This window comes from Plectropomus leopardus, chromosome 12, assembly GCF_008729295.1.
Source record: "Plectropomus leopardus isolate mb chromosome 12, YSFRI_Pleo_2.0, whole genome shotgun sequence".
Lineage (NCBI taxonomy): Eukaryota > Metazoa > Chordata > Actinopteri > Perciformes > Serranidae > Plectropomus > Plectropomus leopardus.
Genome location: NC_056474.1, coordinates 12,040,969 through 12,066,187, shown reverse-complemented (window position 1 = coordinate 12,066,187; position 25,219 = coordinate 12,040,969). Strand labels below are relative to the sequence as shown.

Genomic DNA, 25,219 nt, shown 5'->3' with positions numbered 1-25,219 from the left:
CCGATAGAATTTTTCATATTTTCTCTCATATATATGTATATATATAGATATGTAATGTTACAATTTCAAGTGTTCATATTAAACATGGCCCAAATATCAAAAAATGAGTAAATGTATATAAAAGTAATCCCCTAGAGTAAAAACCTCAGGACAATCTTTTATTCTACTTTAAAGACAAGCTGACATCAGCTGGTGACAGGTTTCTTTTTATGGTCATCTGCACCAGGTGTGCCACTGTAAGTGTTTCCATTATGTAACCTGCAGTGCTACATGTAGCTGCATGCTAATGTTAGGAAACCATGTAATCTTGATTGTGGATGTTGTTCATTTCTCCCAGATTTGGAACATATTCCTGCTGGAACATGTCACGTTGTGAAGATTTTGGTTGGCAAGATTTTATTGGTGATTTTTCATTATAGAAAAGGCTGCTTTACTCTGTTACATTAATTTCTTAGCTGAAACTACAGTGCTACATGTAGCTACATGCTAATGTCAGGTGAACATGTGATCTTGGCTGTAGGTGATGATTTTGTCCATGTTGATTTTGATCATATTCCTGCTAAACAGTCCAGTTATGAAGATTTTGGTTTACAAGAATTAATTGATGATTTCACAGTAGATAGTGCTGCTATACTCTGTTATATTTATCCCCCTGGCTACAATTATTGGGCAAAAATACAGAGACACAGGAGATGAATCAGAGCAGACTTGGCTTTTTTTCCACATGGTCCTCAAAGAGACAGACAATAAAGAGAGCCGCCCAGACACAGGGTGAATACAGGTGTTCCACCACAGACAGTATGCGGAAAATAAAATGTTTTTTTTTTTTTTTTTTAAATTAAAGCATGTGAACATATTCTAGTAGAAACCCAAAGTTGATGTACAAACCTGGAGATGAGCAGAGTAAGTCCCCTTTAAGGCTGTCCTGCTTATTGATTTGCTGCCTGATACAACTAGAGACATTAGACACCTTAGTGGAAATAGCTGAATCTCTGTTGCCTCACTGTTTTTATCCTCACACTGCCCAACCCTACTCTAGAGGGTATATTAGGTTACAGAAATGATGAGTCATTGCAGAGAAAGAGTTTGTCTCCACTCTCACCTGTCTCCACAACTGTCTCTCATAGCGGTAATGTAAAATCACAATGAGTGAGAAGAATATTGTATCAGTGATAAATACTTTAAGAAACAATGCCAAGCATGCACAACACTGTCTGTCATCCATACACGCCCCAGACAGAGTGAGTAATGATCCCCTGGCATTAACACTTCTGCACCATTAGCATTCTTCAGGGCTGAGAGGTCAGGGCTCGCTGGGAGGGCTCAAATTAACACCCTGGTGCTGAGTGGCAGCACTCTTTAGAGAAGTCACAACATTGACCCCCCACATATACACACACACACACAAACACACACACACACACACCCTCCAGCCCACCAGCCCACCAGCCATACCCCTGGCATTCCTCAGCTGTCCTCTCAAAACATGACTGCAGGCAGCACACTGGGGTCAGCAGTGTGATGCTGTCACTTTATGAATGGACTAAATTCAAATGTCATTAATCCCAATTTTGTTTTCACAGAAGTCATGAAACGGTAGTCTTTCAAGTAGCCAAAGCCTAAAAAATTGTGTACATCAGAAAGTGAATTGAATTCAGTGCAATAAATCAGAATTATATGTAATGATTTCAGCTATATCTTATTATGATGATATGATCCTGTATGATTGAATGAGCAGGTTCCAACTAAAAAACTAACAAAATAAGGAGGATTATGGAGAGTGCATTGGGGCAAATTTAATAGATTTAAACATTAACTTGATGTTTTCACATGGGACTTTGAATACATTTGTCATCCTGATACACTGATATCAGAAAATACCTGTATTAATATTGTTATCTATTTAGCAACCACATTGCCCAACCCTGTCTGTTATTACTTAAAAGGATAGTTCACCTCAAAATCAAAACTTAAAACTTAACTATTTTTCCTCATATCTGCAGTGCTATTTATCAATCTAGCCTGTTTTGATGTGCAAGATGTAAACATTAATGGCGTCATCCTTGCAAGCTCAAGCCTTTCATCCCGTCTTTTTGCACCGTGACACTATTGGGGGGTGACGTTTGGTAGAAAGAAAATAATTCCAACATGCCACTATATATATTGAAGAGAGGGCAGACACCTCTATGGACGATATTTACAACACTCAGCAACTCAAACCAAAACAATCTTGACTGATAGCCCTGCAGGTAAGAGGAAAAGTCTGTATTTTTGATTTTGGGGTGAACTGTCCCTTTAATTTCAAAAAGACATTTCAATAGTACCTTGTCTAGATGAACATTCAGTGCACCAGAGGTCAAAGCACTGTTATTTTCCCTTTCACGGTTAACCATTTTACTTCCTTGAACTCAGTGATTCCTGTAAATCTGTTAACATTTAATGACCTGCTTGCCGTTGTCTACCTGTGTGTATCCAGCTGTCCAGTCCAGTGAGGGGCGGGTGGGTGTCACACGGAGTCTGAGTCGCCAAGGAAGTGATGTCACGGATCACCCGGGCTTCTGTAACTCAGGGTGGAGTGGGACCGAAGAGTACAGGGGTCAGCGGACGTACTCCCCCTGTGTGCCACAGTCCCCGGTAAACACAGCATGTGTGAATATAGTGTTTAATGGATTTTTCCCACTTCATGATTTTATCCTGTATGTTTGTTCACATGTATGTATGTTGTTTGTTACAGCACCCCATGTTGTACAGGACTGACAGTGCTGACTACAGAGCCCAGGGCCCAGACGCTGACAGCGGGGTCGAGGCCGGGTGTGATATGACTCCGCCCACTCCTGCCTTCCCCATCTCCCCACCAACACCTTATGGTAAGTACCGTCTGTTTCCTGTGTCACTGTAAATAGGTTTCTTTAATCATTTGATCCGGCATGTACTTGTGACTCATTTGCTAGATTAAATTAAATGTCCCCGTCTTTGTGTCCTTTGTGTTGGCAGTTAAAAGTATGTCAGAATTGACTCACTTCAGGCAAACACCGTCTCCAAGCATGCAGTCTTATGGAGGCTTCAGAACAGACCAAGGTAGGTTTGAATGTCTTCTAAAAGCAGTCTGAACACATTATGGCTCACGATATATATATTTAATATCTTTAAATGTCCTCAAAAGCACTATAATTGGAAGACAGAATCAAACATTACAGTTTTTTATTTATTTATTTGTTTTTTTAACCTAGCTCCCTCTTTAATGTGAATATTGTAGGAATGATTATTGGTACTTAAAAAAATATTAACACTATTCCATTTTTGATCAGTAATCATTAGTAATGTAGATAAAAGGACTAAGCAGGTATAGGGAAGTATTAAAACAAGCAGAACTGTCTGATAAGTTGAGAAAAGTACATCACTTTACTGTAATGCAACTTTTGAAATCATGAAACACCATTTATTTCATATCATGGTATAACAATATCCAATATCTAAGATGATACATAGTCTCATATCTCGATACGATATAATATCTTTGTATCGCCTGGCTCTAAAACACAGCATATGAACATATTGTGGAAGTTCCTCAGTCAGAAGGAAGAAATTGGTCTTTCCCTGTCAACATAAAAGCAGTGTTTAAGAATAGACTCTGGGAAACATAGCATAGAAAACAGTTCTCTATGTAATTTGACAGCATATATTTAAAATGCAGAAATGTCATTCCATTGTGAACTAAAAATATGAATCTTTTGACCTTTTTCTATGCCTATGGATTTGAGGCACCTTATCATAGAAATTCAAACAGTTGACCCAGTTACTGAGGAACAACAAATAAAAACTTTAGACTGTTTTCTTTGTGCAAAGGCTCTTAACATTTCCCCCCGTGTTCCTATTAACTTGTGTTTTTCCATTCGACCAATTAAAGCTAGTGAGTGACAAAAGACACGCAGTGAGTGGGAGGTAATTGCAAGAGTCCTCTTTCATGTCTGCTCTGTGACTGCATGTTTGAATCCACTATCTCATTAGAACGCAGCTATTTCAGCTCCCTCTTGCTTTACCTAATAATGGTGACATTGTTGTTTGTGGAAATTTAGTGGTTTTTGAGACAGAGGTTTGAAAACAAAGACGTCTCATAAATGTGAATGCAGGGAGATTCCTACCCAGTCTCTGCCCTTCAGGTTTGGTTTTTGGAGAATGTCTGCGTGGTCAAGGCCTGGGGAGAAAACTATTTTAGACATAGAAGTGTTGTTCTTCAGATTAACACTGTGCCTTTTTTGTTTCCTTCTTGTGTATGTGTTTTCTTTTGTGGTGTTTATCTGAGGTGGAACACACCCTGGCTTTAGGATTGTCAGAGATGGGAAGACGTGTGTATTTATAGCTCTTTTGAAGTACCAGCATTTGTGGACTTTGATATAAAATCCTTTCGTTTTTTATATTGGTTACTCAACATTTATCATAAAACTGATTATATAGCCTAATTGATTTAGCACCTATTTGCTGACGTGTATGTTGCACCTTTGGCCATTTAAATAATGGGTAGGTTTGGTACTTTTTTTTGTGTCTAGGTGACTTATGGGGAAAAACAATTTTTGAAATTGGTCCAGTATGGAGTGACAGGGCTGCAGCTGGCAGCCAGGAAATTTTGGGGCATGTTTGCACAGTTAATGTGCATCTTAAAGGGACTGCTTTTGTCAATGTCAGACTCATATTATTATTCCAGGTGTCTAACTACTTATGAAAAGGATCCCTACAGAAAACGTCTTGTTAAAGAGTAAGATTTTTTTTTTTAAGCAGAGAAAAACCCTGAAATCACCATCACAAACGCACCAGACTCCATATCAATAACCTGAAATTTCATCAACATAAAACACGTTTCACTCAAAGTCAATAGAAACAAAGTCAAACTCATAAAAAACATTTTCGTTTGTCTTTTCATTTATTTCAACAATCTCTTAATTGTCTTAATTTAACCCTTAATTCATGCAGTTAGACATGAAAATATGTACTGTGATTTTTGGGCTGTTTCTGGTTAAATAAAAAGTATCTTACTCTTTAACAAAAAGGTATTTCTCTGTAGGGATCCTTTCCACAATGTTGTCAGACACTTGTAATAACAATATGAGCCTGTCAGTGGCAAAAATAAGCACTTTTAGTTGATGCAAAATTATGGTTGTTCCTATTAGCCACTTAGACACCAAAATCTGGGAAAATAGGGTCCAGTTTTAAAAAAAAACAGAGGTTACCCCTTTAGTTAGCTGTGTTTTGTGTGGCATGTTATTGGATCAGCATTGTCACAGAGGCGTAAGATTGTTCTAGTAGGGAACTTCCCATATACATATGGATAATCTCTCCATGAACTTAACCTTTCCTCTAATTTTCGTTCGAGGTTGACTTCTCGTGGACTTGTTTCCATAGTGATCTACAGTATGTCTAAAGGTTGCAGGGCCTGGGAGCAGATCTGTGCCCCCGCTGTGCCTCTTACTACTTCAGACACCCAGGCAAGAATCGCAACATTCAGTCCTGCCACATCTCCATGGTTACTGTGGGTCAGGAGGCATGACACAAAAAAACTTTTCTTCCCCCATGAAAGTGTCTCTGTGTACACAGAGGGGAAACAGGGACATGAAGAAACCAGCCACTCTTTCAGCTTTGCACCTCTCGTTCCTATAAAAGTAACTCAAAGAGAACTTTGCTGTGAAGCGAGAGTTGGAACATGAGCTTTTAGATTTGGGGCTGTCAGTGGCTTCAGGCTATGACTGATTGCAATTAAAGCTCTTAGATAATTATGTCAGTGGGCGTTTAATTTCCAGCTGAAATGGAGTCTGATTTGTTGACTCCGTGGGTTGTGGCAGGGGTAATTGGTGATTGGATTTATAGAGATAGATGGCCTGGTTCAAGGCCATGTGGACAGTTTTCATCTCATTTCAAATCCAAAATTTATTGTTTGTTGCTGGACAGAACCCAGAGTTCTTTCCCGCATTTTTCTTTTTTTGCACATTTCATGGCCAGTTTTTTCATAGTTGTTCTTGTTACAAAAAGTTTATTTATGCCTATTTTAACTCTCTGTCTGTAATTCGTGTCTCTCACACAGAACCCCGGGGATATCCAGAGATGATCAGTCATGTTGGAGTTGACGGTTTATCAGACTCCTCCATCAACTGCCACAGGACGCTAAGTGCTACACACTCTGCCTCTATTGTTGGGACCCATAAGTGGACAGACAGGTACAGATCTGTCCTATCCACAACCTTTGAGCAGGGCTGATCATTTTTTATGAAGTGCTCCAGGCTTGAGTCCTAAAACCTGGAAATGAGTTAGCATTTCAGCACTCCCGCGTCCCTCGACTTGAAGGTTTTTTGAATGGACTTTTGGTTAGAAGCCTGAAATAAGGTCTGTGGTTATCACAAGCTAACAAGACTTTCACATTTTGTTCTGCAACATGAAATTCGTCAGTAAATAACCCACTTGTGAATTTTGAAGGATTTATGTGTGTTAAAAAAGGCAGTTGCTAAATGAGATTACAGAACGTTATAGCGACAAACACAGCTTACAGCACCGCTGTGTTAGGGATGTTAAGGCATGGTGTTGTTCGTCGATAGCCTAACGTTAGTTTTTTATTTCTGGTGATTGCATTCGGGCTTCAGAAATCATAACCATAAATGATAAAAACAGAAATTTGAGAAAATAGTTGAAATATTGCAACATTTTTTTACACTTGGCTGAGGTGGTGGTGGTTACAAAACAGCGTGACGAAGTGCGCCTTGGCAATCGAATGATGACGGACATAAAGCATGTGACTAAAAGACATGGCAGCAGATGAAAACATCAGTTCTGTGTGGAGGGATGGAGACTTTGATGTTCCATAAAACTGATACATGACAGAAACTGAAGTGCAACATTTCCACATTTTTCCATTGCTTGAGATTTTACCGGCATTGTCATGGTTTTCTTCTTCTTCAATGGTTTAATGGCATCTGATGAAAGAACTTGTACCATCAGCAGTTCTTGATGATAAAAAGTGCTTTAATTTGTTTTCTTTTGCAGATTTTCTGAAAATGTGATTAAGATGTGTGCTACATTTAAAAAGAAGCTTTACCAATGTGTATTTTCTGTATGTTTTTGACCTTTCTTTTTTTCTGTTGACTGAAGTTCATCCACAAACCAGTCCTGGCCAGAGCATCCCGTCCTGAGCCGCCACTCATCTCTGAGCAGTTACCCCTCTACCAGACAACCGCCGCCACACTCCATGTCACTGGACTATGGCCACCACTCTCCTCCCCTGCACCACCCCCACATCCACCCTGCTCCCAACGCCCACAGCTCACCCCGAAGCAGCCAGCGAAGTCGTATGGCTCGCTACGCTCACAGCCACAGTCCTGCTCAAAGCTTCGAGGAGCAGGATGACTCGGGTCTCGGCTACGGCATGGACTGTCCAAACACCACCTCCAATCTGCTGGGAAATGGAGGCATGGACAGGGAACTTTTGACCTCCATGGACGGGCAGAGTCAGTTACAGCTGCCCCAGATGCAGCCCCCACTTCTGCCAGAGAAGAAGAGGACGTCGGATGGGGAACATTCGCTGGGAACAGCGTCTCCAGCCCTCAGCGGGTTCTCGAGTCCTCACAGTGGGAGCTCCCTGAGTATTCCCTTCCCCAACGTGTTGCCTGACCTCTCGGCTCAGACGCTGGGCACAGTCTCACCTCTGCCCGGTAAGCTACAGTCATCGTATGAAGCTATGTCCTCATTGATAACCCCACACAAATTAATATTGTACTGATTATTTGGCTGATAATTGCGTGTTTTCCAGATGTGCTGGCCGGCAAGCAGGTCACTGTAAAATTTGTGCAGGACACATCAAAATTCTGGTACAAGCCAGATATCTCAAGGGATCAAGGTAGGCTCCAAGTTTCCACTTTTGTTCCAGAGTAATAAATTCAAAAGAAACTTTTTTGCAGAATTACTGAGCATTTTCACAATTATCTTTCTCCTCACTCAGCCATCTCAGTCTTGAAGGACAAGGAGCCTGGTTGCTTCATCGTGCGGGACAGTCATTCCTTCAGAGGGGCTTATGGACTGGCAATGAAGGTGGCTACTCCACCACCTTCAGTTCTCCAACAGACCAAGAAAGGTACGGTATATTAGAATGACAAACTTTTTGTTTGAAAAGTCCAGCCTGTAGGATTTAGTGGCATCTAGCGGCGAGGTCGCAGAACTGAAACTTCTCCAGTGTGCTCAGCGTGAAGAACTACAATGGCCGATGTAAAAACGTGAGTGGACTTGTCTAGAGCCAGTTTTTTATTGTCCAAAGAAAAAACATGGCACACTCTATGGAAGATATTTGTATGTCGATAAAAAAAACTGGACACCTGAACAAAATCAACAAAATCAGTACAACAATTTGAGATTTAACAACATGTAATCCACCCCCACACCTCACCCCCCAAAATAAGTGAATAAATGAGTACACAAAAAAAAATAAACAAAAAAAACAGAAAAAGAGATAAAAAAAAAGAAAAAAAAATAAATGTATGAAAAGCAAAGAAATATGATAAAATGAATAAAAGTCTAGGTTGAGTATTGTGTTGATATTCATACGGTAATACACCTTAGTTTAAGTTCATATTACATTAATGTACAAATGTTAACATTAAAAAAAAAATTGACATATCTGGACCGTGCAGAGGTTACCTTATAGTATATATCCTGGTGCTTCTATTATGTGGGCTAAGTCAAAGTAACACTGTAACATTTTTAAAAATACCAATATTAACTAGCTTTCAATGACTCATGTCTGTGATATGTAGAGCTGAAGTCAGGATGTGGCTAGCCGAGCTTAGCATAAGACTGGAAGATGGACAAAACAGCCAACCTCACTTGGTCAAACACAAACAAACAAACAAACAAACAAACAAACAAACAAACAAAAAAGTCCACTAAGTCTGCAGAATGACAAACAAAAAACAAGAAGTTTATTTCTTGGAAGGTGAAATGATTCCTTGAGTAATCACAATGAAGATATTAGAGATTGGTTCAGCTGTACAGATTTTCTGGGAATCATCCATCACACACTCACACACAAAGCCGTCTACAGTTACAGCCCACTGTACTCGTCTCTTAATGCTGGAACATGAGAGCGTGTTGTGTGTGAGAGCTTTTCGATGTGTTTCTCTCCTGGGCATCATCGGGATAGAGCCAAACAGACCCCCTTCTGCCTGATAGTCTTAGATGTACAGCTAATGTTTCACCGCTTAACAAAGGATGTGCCGGGTCCAAGAGATCCCAGGGCCGTCTCCTGGGAGGCTGTCTGCCCCACATAACTCTGTCTGATATGGAGGTAATACCCAGGGACTGGGGTCAAAACAGGCTGCTCGCTTATTTACTTACATTTTGGTATAGCAAATGAGTTGAGTTGAGTTGAGTTGAGTTGAGTTGAGTTGAGTTGAGCAAATTAAAAACTGCATAAAATCCAGTAGAATTAAAGACCCCCCCCCCCCCCCCCCCCAAAAAAAAACCCCTCAAATCATATGGATATACAAACAGACCCCCTTCAACTTGACAAAAACAAACAAACAATAACAAAAGCAAAAAACAAAACCCTTAAAATTAACATTTTACAGTAAAATAAAACAAAAGACAAATTAAATCAAAGAGCAAAAAAAAGTAATCAGTGAGTAAACATTTATCCAACAAAATACAAGAATTTCATAGAACACATTACAAAGTTTAAATGAAAAAAATTAAAAATAATAATTAAACATCATGAATTAAAGTAATGATAATTTCCTTTTAATTTTTTTTGAAAGATTCTTGATAAGGTGTACTTAATCATTCCACATCTGTGAACCTTGATATCCGAATACTGACCACGTTTCGATTTTGTTATTCAGCAAATGATGTGGAGGGATTTCTTTGGAAAGAGGAATCCGGCCGAACGTTCTCTGGCCGTGTTTCAACGTGAAAACAAAGGCTGATTGAGTGATGATAGAGATTCACTCATCACTATTTCAGGGCCAGAGGACATGAAATCTGACAATATGTATCAGAAAGTTATCAAGTGTATTTTCGGTCAAAAGCAACACATGAGGCCCCAAAGGATGCCTTCATGCCCTCCTACACCAGCCCACCATGGCGCCCAACCCTTTAATTGTTATCTCCCACTCACACCTGTCCTTTTGTTTGTCTTCACCCCTACGCAGTCCAACGGCACCTGTGGTGACATCTTGACACGGTGCTTCTCCACACTTTCAGCTCAGGGCATTGTGGCTCCTTCTAAGTGTGAAACCCAACCCACCTTAAGGAGCGGGCCTTTCTCCGAGCCTTTGTGTGGAGACATTCCTCACATAGACTCCTCCTGCCCCCTCAGAGGCGCTTCTGTTGAATCATAATCCCATTAATCTCTGGGGAGATTGAGTGTAGCGATTTAATGTGTTTTATGTAACTCTTCAAGGCTGGGAAATTTCATGTTGCACTGAGATAAATGCTTGGAGCGGTTATTTGGGTCAGAGTGAATCTAGGGTGTCAGATGGAGGACAGATTTGCTAAAACAGACCACAGACTGTTAAGAGGAGTCAATAATTTCTTGTATTTTTGTCTGTACTACTTTTCAAACAGGAGGCGATCTGTCCAATGAGTTAGTCCGCCACTTCCTGATCGAGTGTACCCAGAAAGGAGTGCGGTTGAAGGGTTGCCCCAATGAGCCATACTTTGGTGAGTGCAAGTTCTGTTAAAACATCTCTCTTTGCAGCTGGTTAACAAGAGGGACACCAGCCGGCTGTTTGACTTCACTGCACAAAGTGAAGGACTTCACACACCACACTGCCCTCTATTGGTGTGTGGCGCATTGTACCACTAGCTGCTGACTGATAATGTCATCTCCAGCATAACATGACAGGTTATTGCACATTTTACACTGCCTGCTGATGTTGCATATTTTTATGTGTCATTTTTAACTAGAATGATAATATTTTCCTCTCACCTGACTTGTAGTTATATGTTTTGTTTTGTTTTGTTTTGTTTTGTTTTGCTTTCATTTGTGATATCTGTGTTTTTCCTTTCTCTCACTTTTAGACATACCATATAAAAAGTATGCATGTGACAGTTGCAGAAGTTATGCAGAATTTTTGTGTACTCATGCCCAAAAGTAGAGCTATTTAGTGATAGAGTGACTTCAGAATTGACCGAATCATTAGGGTATATAGTCTCCAAGAAGCATTTAAAAGATGTATTTATTTATTTATTTTTAATTATTTATTTAATCCATTTTTTTTTACTTATGTTGGTTTTTTTTTTGGTTTTTTTTACTAAAGGGGTGCTGAAGGAAGGTAATTGAAGATAATTATAAGAACTTGAAAACAGAAACAGACAGTGGTTAAATAGAGTTCAGGAAATATTTTTGAAGGAAAGAATGGGTTATTCTCAAAGAGAGAACAGCAGATTAGTCTAACAGAAAATGGGAAAAATGAATAAAGTTTACAAATAAAGATATCATTACTGTATGATTTTATTGACAATAATGAAACGTTTTATGAGCAATTAGTACTGTATAATAGATTATAGGACATACATTTTAACACTATTTAACTAAACTTGCAGACTACATTGTGCATGCAGCACTACATGCAGCATTACATTAAGCACAGGCTCTGCACATTTGGAAGCTAAGACTGCAGACATTTAACAAATGTAAGTGGGTCTAATTAGCATGACCAGCTGTAGCCAAAAAAAGAGCAACACTCACCTAAAAAGGGACAAATATGCTAAAAAACATTTAATATGTAACCTATTGTACTTACAGTTTATTGGATGCACACAAAGGCCAGAGCAAGGTCAATAATTAATTATTAATCAATAGTTCTGATGCTGTGTTTTTGTCTTAGTTTTGTTTGTATAAAAGCAGTAAAGATGATAAAAAAAACTGTTATGCACTCCTGCAGTTTACAGTTAAAGACAAAATACTGTTGTTGCAGTATATCATCAAATCTCTTTGTAATATTGATGTGATATCTTTTTTGTTTTATAGGAAGTTTAACTGCGTTGGTCTGCCAGCATTCAATCACCCCGCTGGCCCTGCCCTGCAAACTTATCATACCTGACAGAGGTAAACGCCCAACACTCAGTCACAGATCTATCTTTGTAGAGGAAAACATGGTCACACTATAAAGTAAACATTATTTTGGCTTTGCGGCTACATATATCTGTCTGTCTGCTAACCCGTCTGGCCGTTTAGTCATTTTATTTATTTATAAAGCTGTTGTGGTTTTCACCCGAGAATCTCCCTGACTATTTTTTTTTTTTACCTTTCTTGTTCACAGATCCTCTTGAAGATGTTGTGGAGACTACCTCACAATCAGTCACCAACTCTGCTGCTGAGCTGCTAAAACAGGGTGCAGGTAATCAGACGTCTAAGATCACTTTCCTTGAATAGACATTATGACAAAGCAATGATGGCACTGCGCATAAACACAGACACAATCCTTATGTGCAACTCTGTCACACACAATTTTCCCAGTCCTGTTATTATGGACTGTGGGACTTGGTTACTCAATATGAGAGGCGGAGCCAGATGCTGTAAGCACTCGGGGCTCCATAACAATTTTTCAAGACATTTGAGACAATAGAACGGCTAAGAATGTGTACAACATTTTGGAAAAACATGCTAGTTCTCAAAGAAAAAACATCACCCTCTAGAGCGTACATCATATTTTGTATCTAGTTGTTTATCAACTTCATTCATCTACACAGCAAAAGTTGAGGATGTCAAATTTTCACTCTTGACACCTAAAAGAGGCCAAATTGTTGCTATTTTTAAATCACGTCACAGGTAGGGTAGGAATTTGGCTAAACGTCTAATTATTATAATATGTTGCACGATTATGATAGAAATTATAATAATTGTTTTGTTTAAAACTGACATCAAGGTTGTTTTAATGGATGTGTGAGCTGATACAGGACAAGGGACAGGGATTCAGTAATGAGACAATAGCAGCATTGACCGTCTTGGCCTTCATGCATTCATTGTACTGCAGTTAAGGGTGATTTTTCAGGTGGCTGAACAAGCTAGTTGTGTTGCTTAGTGTAACACCACTTGCCCTAAATCTGAAATACTTACAAACAATACTTTAAGGGACTAGCTCTTTGCCTTCTGCTCAAGACATTTGATTTTCATTTTGCCTTTCTGCTCTCTTGTATATTACTATTTTACGCTTGACTGAAGCTGCAACATTCAATGAAGTTTTCACAGGCGAAGCAGGGTGCACACAGTATATCTTGCACTCTTACGCTTATTTTGCAGTTCCCAAAATGTATGCAGTAGAAACAAGGCTGGCTCTTATTTTAGGGAGTGCTTGATTTGATATGTGGCAGAGTTTCTATGAAACGTCAATATCACAGTTGATCGTGTTCATTTAATTATGGGAAGCCAAAATCGTGATTGAGATTCATAGTTCACAGAATTCATTTTTAGCTGACAAGTCTACATTTAAATCAATGCCGTAATGATCTGGACTGCTCTAATTTCAAATCAGTGATCCCCAGCAAAGCCAAGTAAATGTGGTCTTCAGTGGTCTGAATTACTCTACATATGCTCCACAGTTATTTTCATCTGTGTGTTCCTTCAGCCTGTAATGTGTGGTACCTGGGCTCTGTGGAGATGGAGTCTCTAACAGGCGTCCAGGCGGTGCAGAAAGCCACCACAATGTCTCTGAGCTCCAACCCCCCACCAACCTCCACTGTAGTTCACTTCAAGGTGTCGTCCCAAGGAATCACGCTCACTGACAACCAGAGGAAGTGAGTACCACACAAGCATATTCACTACATACACACTAGAGACGAGTACTGGCAAGAATCTGGTGATCATTTTTACCAAAAATTGATAAAGTATCACATAACATGATATTGCAATACTCAAATGTATCAATATTTTACTTACACCCCTAATACACACATGCAGAGACCTTTTTCTCACAATAACCACCATCTGTCCCCTTTAGGCTGTTCTTCAGGAGGCATTACAATGTCAATACAGTCATATTTTGTGCGTTGGACCCTCAAGATAGAAAGTAAGTATTGGTCATTTTAAGTTTGAAAACTCGTTATTTAAAGGTCCCATAGTATGCCAGTTTTAAGATTCAGACTTGTATTGGGGATTTCTACTGAAACTTGATTTCATGCCTTTATGCTCAAAAACGCTTTATACTCCTCAAACTGTCTGCGCTGGAACACCTGTATTCACCTTCTGTATGAAACGCTTAGTTTTAGCGCCTGTCTCTTTAAGTCCTCCTCTTGAAAAAATCCCACTTCTCTAATTGGTCAGCGTTTCTGTGTCTTTCACATTTGCACTCTCGTCATCTCTGCAGATGGGGAATGACTATAATGACAGTACAGGGGCAGTTTCTCCTGTTCTATAGTTGTGACATCACAACTTCACGGATATCCTGATGGCTCGTTTAAAGGCACAGTTCCTGAGTACGGACTGTGCCCACTCTTTGTTGCATTTTGATACTTTCACAGTGTTTATATAGCACCTATACCCGTTTTGTTTTGTTTTTTTGTTTTAAGACATGATTATCAGACATTTTTATAATATGGGATCTCTCAGAAGTTGTGTGACAAAATATATCCTGGAAAATGTCAGCAACAGTGAAAATGATGTCTTTCGTACATCGTCACTGCTAATTTTGAATGTGCAGTTGGAAAGTTCTACCAAGCCAATAACAGTCTTCCTTTCACTGCTTACAGGTGGAAAAAAGAGGGCTGCCCTTCAGCAAAGTAAGGAAATGATTATTACTTTTATTTTGCTAAAACCAGAGAAGCATTACAGCAGTTCTTTTTAAAGGAACCTGGTCACTTTGAGGCAGACGACAGTCCTGCTATTAACTGTTTTTTCTCCGCCTCTGCAGGATATTTGGCTTTGTGGCGAGGAAAACTGGCACTTCCATGGACAATGTGTGTCACCTGTTTGCAGAGCATGACCCTGAGCAGCCAGCAAGTGCTATTGTCAACTTTGTTTCCAAGGTGATGATTGGCTCGCAGAAGAGTAAGTAGGCGTCGGACTGAGCCAAACACCTGGACAGACTTTAACTGAGAGTAGAAACAAGAAATAAAGACTGAAAGGCTGAACAAAGGACAAAATGTAAGGACTGAAGATAATGACGTTAACCTCGGATATTAACGGGATGTTACATACATAATGATCACTTACCAGCAGGATGTTTGATTACATCAGTCAGTAGAAAACTGTACTATGCTGTCATTTTTCTTTCCTGTAAAATGAACTGTAAAGTAGCCAAGAGAGAAAAAAACAAAATCAGAAGAAACATATATCCACTACAGCTGTTGTGTCTTATACAGTTAGTTATTATTTTAAGTACATAAAACACATAACACAAAGGCTGCTTTTTTATTTGTAGTGTTTTTATGGACAAATCAAGACAAATGTACCATGTTGCATGTTTTTTTTTCTAATATTTAACCAAAACAAACTTCATTTAAGCTATTTAAATTGTAGTCAGTGCAGTATTTTGTTGTGGATTTTAGGATGGTGGAAAAGGAGTGCAGCAATTCTGTATAAATTGGACTTTGGGACAGGCTACATATCATACAGGATTTATTTTATTTTATCTATGCAATGTAAATGTTTATTTTTTTAAACCACGGCTTTCTGTACATGCGCAGCATGAATGTGGCTTTTCTGAACCTGTTAAATAATTTCCTTCTTAAGATGTATGTGAATATGACCACTTTCTAAGCGACATTCTAATGAAATTGTGTGTGTGTCTGTGTGTGTGTGTGTGTGTGTGTGTGTGTGTGTGTGTTGAAATGAGAGAAACCATAGAAAAATATTTTAATTAAACCCTAATATATATTCATTTGACATGAGTTGGTTAAAAACACATCAGTACTTTGTTTAGAAGATAGTGCAAGTGGCATTCCACTCACAGCTGCCAAATTTGACTTAATTTTGCCCTCTTTTGAGGGTTTCATGGCCACTACCAGCACTGCAGTGTTTCAAAAAATATCAGTATCCTACATTTTGTACGTTTTATTTGAATTTAAAAGAAGACAGGCTGCTATAAGGAGCGAGTAAATGCTGCAATTGTGTTTGTGTTTTAAAGGTTTTTAGAAGAAAGAAAAGTGCTCAGTGCTGGCATTGCACCAATAAATATGGGATTTGCTACCTTAGTCATCTGTCAGTGACATACACGGTATACTTTTTTCTGGGACCAACATAAAGCTAAAGCTGTTTATTACTTCAGTCGAGTGCTTGTTGACGTTGTATATGAGATGAAGACCATAAAACCTTATTCGTTTCACAGAGAGGGACCTATGGCCACAATACAGTTTTATTGGTATTCTTACATTGATTATGTACACATTTGTTGTTTTGTTATCTATTATTTGTACCTCATACTTATCTCATACAATACTGTGCCTCTGTGTATAACATGCTACATGTAAACAGTTTATATGTATATTGATATGGCATTGTTTGATGTGTTCTGTAAATAAACAAGACAAAACATGTATTTAAACTTTGTGATTCGCTCGTCATAACCAGGACCAGTTGGCGAGTGGGTACCAACAAACAGTGATCTGTTTGTGATGTACACTTCAGTTTTGTCAAGAACTAACCAAACAAAATATAATGTTTTGGTTTTTGTGGTGTACGAGAACAGGTTTACATGCTTTAATGCTTAAAAAACATATCATGTGTCTTATACTGCCCTTTCCTGCTGCATGTGTTTGAAATAGACTGAGTTTATGTCCCGCCTCCTTAGAAGCCCAGTCTGCTCTGATTGGTCAGCTGGCTCTGTATCTCCCACACTCTGTTGTGATTGGTGCGTGCTTAGGGTGTGTGTCGGAAATGTCATGCCCCTTACCTCAACCAGCCTTTAGCCCCAGAGGCTACCCAAGGAGCTAAAAACACCACTAGCAATGGCATCAATTACTCTATACCAAGTCTGACCCTGACAGTAAAGAAATGCAAGCAGGTAGACCCGAATCACCTTAGCAACAAAGGCTGGAGTCTGATGTTTCACTGTGGTAAGTTTATATTTTGTAGCTGTCTTATATTTCAGATGTAAAATGACAACTCTTTAAATTATCAAACATTATATCACAGTAACAACTGTTGGTCAATTTAGTGATGTAAATTCTATTTCTTTTTTTCATTTTCTTATTTAGGTGCATGTTTGGAAACCACAAATAAGGACATTTGGCGAAATGTTGAACCTTTTCGTCAACATACAGTTTCCTGCTTTTGTTACCTCTTCAGTAGCTTTTTGTGTTGAAAATGCATCAAAATTCATTCCACTGTCTCTGACAGCAGTACCTTTGTTATATATTTGGGGTTTTTCCAGCTTTGTATCAAAGCTGATGTTAACACTGACCTGAAGATCCCATGATGCACTTTCTCTTCTAACAGAAATATGGTAATGCATTGTGCTTCATTTATAGTCATCTTAATTTTCATTGAAATTCAGGATCGTACCACCAGTAGGCCTAGACTGTATAAAAGAAGTCGATGTAGCCACTATGATGACTACTGCTTTGAAGCTTTGAGTTCAGCACTTTGACCATCGCCATCTTGGTTTTTTGGAGCCAGAAATGACCATATCTGGACAGATCATGGCGCTGGAGAGGATATGCATTGCTATACCTCTGTGAGTCACAGGTTGCCGTGGTAGCACAAGGTAGTCAAAAGGTAGTCACACCCATAAACGTTGACCTGCTTTATGGTCTTTTTAATAGGATCCTAATTTACAAAATGAACATAATAATGTATTGAAGAAGACTTGAAAGTAGCTCTTGCAATCAGAGACTCGCTGGGAAAATGTTTACAGAGGTTATAAATGAAGTGAGAAGTAGGGTTATTTTCTATACAACCAGACTGTTTTTTTTTTTAGCCGGTGGAGTTTGAGCCCGCTTGCCATTACAAAGACTGCAGGTTTAAGGCAGTTCGACATTGGCAACACTTTGCTGAGGTCGGCTATGTGCACCTCTTTTACACGGCCTACGGGGTCTCCATTAGACTTTTAAATTAAGCTCTGTGGGTTTGGATAAAGTTAGACAGCACACAATGTGTCGGTGATAACTGACCCACTGGTATGCTGCTATTCAAGGGGTTAAGCACATTGCTGAACCAAAAACTTTATGCAAAGATCTTGTCTCGTCTCAAGTCTCAGCCACAACAGCTGAAGTATTAGTATTAGTTTCTAGCTTCAGTGTCAGAGGATTTGAAAAGTAAGCAGATCACACACTTCTGCCCAGAGGTCAGTGATGAGGAAACTCTGCTGGAAACATACTTCGTGCTACTTTAGAGCAGGGATATTAGACTTGCTTTGCTTCGGGGCCACTTTTGCAAAATGACAGGAGGCCGGGTGCCGGTCGTAGCAGACACATTACTTGAATTTTAAGACATTTTAAAGGTTTTAAGAACTTTCTAGATTTTTAGGATGCTTGTAGGATTTTTGGACATTTTAAGGATTTTAGGACGTTTCTAGGATTTTAGGACATAAACAGGATGTTTTAAGGATTTTAGGATGCTTCTAGGTTTTAACGACATTCCTTAAATTTTAGGATGTTTGTAGGATTTAGGACGCTTCTAGGATTTTAGGATGTTTCTAGAATCTTAGAACATTTCTAAAATTTTGGGAAATTTCTTTGATTTCAGGAAACTTTGAGGATTTTAGGAAATTGCTAGGATTTGGGGACATTTTGAGGATTTTTTAGGATTTGAGGACATTACGGGCTTAGCTAGGACCTCTTTCAGGGGATGTGGGGGATTCACTTTTTTGATAAACAAGCTCTAGCTGTTTTGTGCACTCTGGCACCTTATGTACACTGAAAGAACAAAAACATTTTCAGTGTGAATCACTTTATTTTTTATTATGAATTAGAAAATGGTTAGGGGGCCACCCAGCACCCTTTACGGGGTGGGCCGTAAGTTGAGTATCACTGCTGTAGAGAATTCAATAGCTTCAAGTTCAATATGCAACCAGCAGAGGATGCTAGTAGCAGCACAAAACTTTTGAACCTGAACGTGGAGTCAAGGGATTTTGTGACGTGGCTCATTTCCCCAGGCAAAATTAACTTTCTCAGCTGTAGATTAAAGGTGAAACAGTAAATGGTGACTGATCTGTGCAGATCATCATCTCATCTTTTTTCACAAGTACTGTTCATCTGTGTCTTCCCTTCAAAGCACACACATGTCCAGTGTCTCATTTATGAAGTGCAGTAAAAGAGGATTTCCCCCTCACACAAGCCTGGACAGGCTGCTCTAATGGTGCTGAGAGGGAATAAAATTGCACAGCCTCGCCAAAGAGGGAGGAAAGGTGTAATGAGGTAGACCCTCCCTCCTCTCCCCCTCAACCCCCTGACGACTGTCCCTCTGCAGGTGGTGAAAGTGAAGAATTCCCGGGGAGGGCAGGAAGGAAGCGAAGGCCCAGGTGTGGCGACTGCAGAGAGCCAAGAGCCCTCTGTTATTTAGTATATAGTGGCCTTGTATATTAAAGAAGCCAGGGAAAGTCCAGAGAACCAAGAAACATCATTAGACAGCAAAGAAATCATGTCAGGAGACAATATTTCACACAGGTAATGACAGTGTTTGAGAGAGCTATGTAGGCCTAACTTGATACTGCAATAAATTCCCATCCAACTTGATTTAGATGTCTTAATATTTACCATTATGTATTTATGTATGTATGTATTTAAAAGAAAAGGAGACAAGAAAAAGCCTGAGAGCAGAGTCAGGCTTCTTTTCCAACCATTAACCTACACTTGGAGGCCACTGATGAGCCTCTGTAATATAATCACTGCTATTGTGTTGACATTCCTGACCAGAGCGAGGACCCGAAACAGACACTGATTAAGCCTGTCACATACAGTATGCCTGTCTCAACAAATACCAGCTTTCTAATAAACTTGGCAGATTTACACCAGTCTCTTCTAGCAGGCTGACGCCAATCAAGTTTTACTGTGCAGATAATGTAGAGGTGAAAGGCCGTGTTTATCGGGCTGACAGAGCTCATTCCCATTCCTCGAGAACCCCAGCTCTGTAGTGTTTTTTTTTTTTATGGCCACTTAATTAGAGGGGCAGGGCTCATCTCGTTCCACTGAGGCAGAATAAAGGTTGGGGAGCAAAAATAGAAAGTGCATTCTGGCATGGCTGCACAATTTGAGGCCCCCTCAATTTGCTTTTCAGCAGACGCCGAAACCTCAAAACGCACTGGGAGATTAATTGCGGGCTTTCATATCAGGCCACGTAATAGTACAGACTGGGTGAAGATGATGCCCCCATACCAGCAATGGATCATTAGTTGTTAATGAGTAATGCAATATAAGTGTTACTTTGGCTTTAAAATGTATGTTAAGTGTCTGAGCTGCGCCTTTAAGTGCCGCACAGACAGAGAAACCCAAACAGTCTGTGATGTATTGCTTTCATGACCGCACTAAACTATTAACTGGAGGGTTACAAGTTACAGAGCTCACGGGTGCTAGGTGACTCCCAGTCTACGGATACAGTATGTGACTGCAGAGGGGTCGCAATAGGTCCGAGTCATGGTCACTGAACTGGAAAGAACAAACAGTGAGGTCAACTGCTACCCTGTGTCTTTCAAGTAATATATCAATACCACCCACCATGCTCCAAATGTGCTCATTTTAACCAGTTTTTTGAATGTTATTTAACCCTCTGAAAACCTGGATCGACATCCCTTTTCTTGTGCTTGGTTCAGGCACATTTCACAAGTATTTGAACTATGAGAAAATTTAGCTTGATTTTTGCCCCCGAAAACATCAGGAAAAGGCAATGAGAAGAAATGTCTCACAATATGCAAGAAATTGGTAATTTAGAAAATCATTTTTAAAAAGCAAAATTTCTAAGCCTAAACTATATTAACAATTATCATAATTATATATATATATATATATATATAGAGAGAGAGAGAGATAGATAGATAGATAGATTTTTTTTAATCTTATTTTTTTTTATCTTAATTCTTAATCTTTAATCTTTTTTAATCTAATTAAGCTAATTGTTAGGAAATCACTCTTAAGTTGCTCGTTGCCTTCTTCCCATGATCATTTTTTTATTGTCATTTCATTTTTTTCCACATCCTGCTCCTTCTGTTTCACCCTGCCCTAATTGGCCTCACCTGTGCCTTGTTAACCCCGTTTGTCTTGTGTATATAATCCCTGTGTGTTCTCCCTCATGTTGTTAGTTTGTTGTGTTTTTCCTAGTGTCCCCTTGTCCTTGCAGTATTTATCTAGTAAGTCTCAAGTATGACCATAGCCTGCCTTTTTTTTATCTTAGTTTCAAACCTGCTCCTTGTTTCGCTTTGTTTGCCTTAGCTTTTGATTACCTGTGCTTCAACTTGCACTGTCATTAAACTCTGCCTAATCATATCAGCCTCTGTGTGAGCTGTGCATTTGTGAGTCCCCCATTCTGTACTCCATTAGTTGTGTTAAGTTTTAGTGCCTAAACCTAACCATACGTAAACAACAGTGCTACTGCAGGTTTAAACATATCTGCTTATGAAGTGCATGTACAGCGAATCCTTGGTAAGCAGAGATGTACAATGCCAACATTTTTTTCTGGTGACTGGGTTGCTCGTTAACCTAAATACTTGCTCCTCATGGGCTTATCCTAATTCACTATGACATAGACCAAAATATTCTACACTAAAAGTAAGCTGTGCATAGACAATTGCATAAAATGACAAAAGGAAAATGTATAGGAATCATGTAAAATATGGCTTACAGCATACTGATACTATAAAAAGTAAATTAGATTAGCTGGGTGGACCTGTCAGAGGTGGTTTTAACATTTTACACTGACTGTGATAAGTCTCTGTCTCTCTTCATTTCAGCATCAAACCACATTGTGAAACCACAGGCCACCATCACTTATAAAATAAATGGAGCATTGTGGGACTGGCATCTGCACGGGATATTCCCTCCTCCACCAGCTATAATTTTGTCTTTGTTTACGATGAGTAATGCTGTGTTGGTGTCAGTTAGAAAATTATACGTGATTGTGTAAGAATAAATTACATGTAAGTTGTCTGTTTCATTTGTATCTAAATCCTTTGACAGCATTGTTGTGGAGCGCAAAGACTCAAAGACAAAAATGATAAATGATGCATGAGCGTAAAAGTACTTTGAACTTGATTCAAAACAGCTTTATTGACTGTATATATTTACACTAAAATCAGTGCTTTCCATATAATTCAGTTACTGTAGGTCCTAAATAACAAGGCTCAGTGACAGGGTGACAGAAAGAGACCAAGAATGAGAGTCAATATGTTTTGCACATGTGTGAAAATGTACATACATGTGTGAATGCATGTTCAAAAGCCCTGATGTGTCTGTCCAAGACAGAGAAATACAGACATAGGAAGTGATACTGTCTGGGGGGGATTCAGGGCCCAAAGTGAGCGGCGCCACTCTCAGCCCACTTCCGAGCACTCTGCAATCTGTCAGGCTGAGTGCTGAGAGCTCCTCTCTCTCCGTCCTCCACTTCGCTCAGGCCTAATTACAGCCTTGGACTGCCTCGGGGGCCAAGCCTCCAGAAATGGGGACCATGACAGCTCCATGAACAGACCACTCCAAAAAAATAATTAACCGACCCTGGAATTCGATGAAAGGTGGCCTTTGCCCCTTTTGGCTCTTTATTTTGTCCATCATTCCAACCACATTTAATAATCGGATAATTGTCAAAGCTCTGTGTGGGTGCCAGTCAGAGCAGAATCAAAGGGAAAAGATGATCATATTAATCATAATAGAGACCTTTGCATCCAATTCATCTGTGATGAGAGTCTGCTTGAAAAACTCTCAGACAGGGGCAATTATACGAGACACGGTCATGAGACTATGGGGGAAAAAAGAATAACAGTGACCGTACCAGACTTGTCATGTGATCTGTGGCAGCCTCATTCCTAAACAGTCCCGCCCCTTCCCCTCTTACTCCAACACACCTACATATAAGACATGCCCACACACTCTCTCTACACACACATACAGACACACAGACATACACACGGACACATTGGACCCCTACTGCCATCCGAAATTCCAGGTACGAATGGGGAAAGAGTCGGTTGGTGTTTGAGAATAAAGGGCACGCACACATACACACACGTGTGGCATGTCCTTTTCCTGGGTTAACCCAGACATGTTCTGCAGACCTCCAGATGATTAAACTATGTGCTGTTCAATCTGTGGGCTTTGGCCCTCGCTGCAGATTCTTGTGCTGCTCGCTGTCACTACGGTAACACCATCTGCTCCATCTCTGAACACGGACGGAATAACATCAACAGAGCCAGGAGTGTGGAAGCTACTGAAAAGAAGCATTATCGTGACATACATCCAAAAAATGAATAGTAATGAAAGGAAAGCTAATAAGGCACATTTACACATTTAGATGTAACTTTTAACTAGACATGCAACTGACATGTTCATGTTGAATTTTAAACATTATATATTTTTAACACCACCAAAATGATCTATGTTGCTAGAAAATGTACATCTGGAGGTGAAAAAATACTTTCTCTTAATATTTTGGGTCGACTGCTCCTTTAATAATGAAAGTTGCTGTGAGATAATACAGTACCCAGCGCCAGAATTTGAAGCAAATTTGAGTGATGTCATGTGGCCTAAAAAGACCTTTTCCCATTGACATACACTGGAAGAGAGACGTCTGTAAATCAGTGGATACCTTTTTTTTTTTTCGAAAAATGACTCATTTTACCATAAGAATTTATTTAATTCAGCCCAGTAACTAAAGTTTAAAAGAGTAACACTATTAAATCATTTTATCCCCATTTAAGTTAGCGGAGCGCTAAACTGTAAGTTGGTTGTTTTGCCAGTGAATGTTAGCCACTGAGCTGCAATCGGCTGCACTCGGCAGCCAAAAAAATGTCTTGTGCGCACACTTTATGGGCCCCATTATGCAGAAGATTTGGGTAATTTCATGTTGTGGAAACAAAGCGTTTTTGGCTTCATGTGCCACTGAGAAACTTTCACAGGACTGAAAGGAGCCCTGCATCAAATGCTGTAAGTAGATTTTTTAATACATCCATAATGCAAAAACAGGGAAAGGAATATAATAACAAAAGCCAGAGCTGAAGTACTTGAGTTTGGTCTAGAGACCTATTTTTTGAAGTCTCACTCTAAGAATATGAAAATCATTTCTCACCAATGATGCAGCGCAACAACCTATGGCTTTCTAGGATTTAAGATGAAAGTGAGAATATGTGTTACATCCAGAAGCAGGCATTCAGTAGCTAGTTTATATTTAGCCAAGGGCTTTAGTGCAATAAGCCACAGTAAGTGACAGCAGCGGCACTGCTAGAGTCAATGTAGGACCATTCTAGGAGCTTCAAGCTAGTGTGTCTGATTTGTCCAAATCATGTTAAAACAGTGGAAAATTGCTCCGGATTAGGATTTGACAAGCAGTTGCGGTTGGCTGGTGTAGCCTTTGACAGCAGGTTATGTTAAACACATGTACAGTAATATCCTGTGTGTGCAGAAGCAAATTCTTCACACTCCCTCTTTATTGAGTGGCTGCTCTGCGGGACGACATTCCTCGACTACATTACTCCCTGTGCCCGACGCGCTCCTCTGCTATGCTGAATATGCACAGGTGGCTGAGAGACCCCCTTCCAAAGAGCTCTGAGCGGAGGAGAGGGAGGAAAATCAGCAGGCTTTTTTCAGCTTATGAAACAAATGTTTGGCATTCCTCTGAGCACTGCTCTGCTGTAGACCTGTCTGTTAGCAGGCGGCAGGACGCCAGGGCTTGTTGGCAACTGATTTGACATTTGCTTCCAAGAAATTTCAAAAGCAAAGAGGAACTGTACACCTCACCTCTCCTGCTGTTATTCTTTTGAGGTATTTTGGACATTTTGTACCGGTGTATCCCCTCTCTCCTCATCTGTAACCAATTAATATGACCTAAAAATGCTACAGATGTAATTACTCAGGAATTTTCTCACTCACATGTGTGGTATGTGTCCTTATTTTAAGGTCTGCTTTGTAGCACTGACAAATGATTAGAACAGGCCCAACTATGTCACACGTCCTAACAACAAGTTCAGAGACTGCTGCTGTACTGTATGTGTGAGGAACAGGTACATGAGGTGCGTTATTTGCACAGGACAGAAGCAGCAACCGCCATATGGTCACCTTTGAGTTACGATCTGCTAGTGGATCAAAAGTGATTGTGTAGACTGATAGCAGCAGA

General features: G+C 39.7%; 1 protein-coding gene across 3 annotated transcripts in view; it reads left to right on the top strand.

Moving 5' to 3' along the window:
- LOC121951415 (tensin-3-like) overlaps positions 1-16,296 on the top strand; it is a 44,790-nt gene extending 28,494 nt beyond the window's left edge. For 2 of the 3 annotated variants that reach the window (XM_042497735.1, XM_042497733.1), the window contains 14 exons: positions 2,477-2,634; positions 2,735-2,867; positions 2,995-3,078; positions 6,074-6,206; positions 7,132-7,691; positions 7,790-7,876; positions 7,979-8,110; positions 10,594-10,689; positions 12,002-12,079; positions 12,294-12,371; positions 13,599-13,767; positions 13,971-14,039; positions 14,719-14,748; positions 14,880-16,296. In XM_042497735.1, coding sequence (XP_042353669.1) covers positions 2,477-2,634; positions 2,735-2,867; positions 2,995-3,078; positions 6,074-6,206; positions 7,132-7,691; positions 7,790-7,876; positions 7,979-8,110; positions 10,594-10,689; positions 12,002-12,079; positions 12,294-12,371; positions 13,599-13,767; positions 13,971-14,039; positions 14,719-14,748; positions 14,880-15,024 — 1,952 coding nt within the window. In that variant the 3' untranslated portion in view covers positions 15,025-16,296. Of the gene's footprint in view, positions 1-2,476; positions 2,635-2,734; positions 2,868-2,994; positions 3,079-6,073; positions 6,207-7,131; positions 7,692-7,789; positions 7,877-7,978; positions 8,111-10,593; positions 10,690-12,001; positions 12,080-12,293; positions 12,372-13,572; positions 13,768-13,970; positions 14,040-14,718; positions 14,749-14,879 lie in introns of those variants that run through there. The other variant, XM_042497734.1, reaches the window with a different exon arrangement.
- Positions 16,297-25,219: the final 8,923 nt, after the last annotated feature.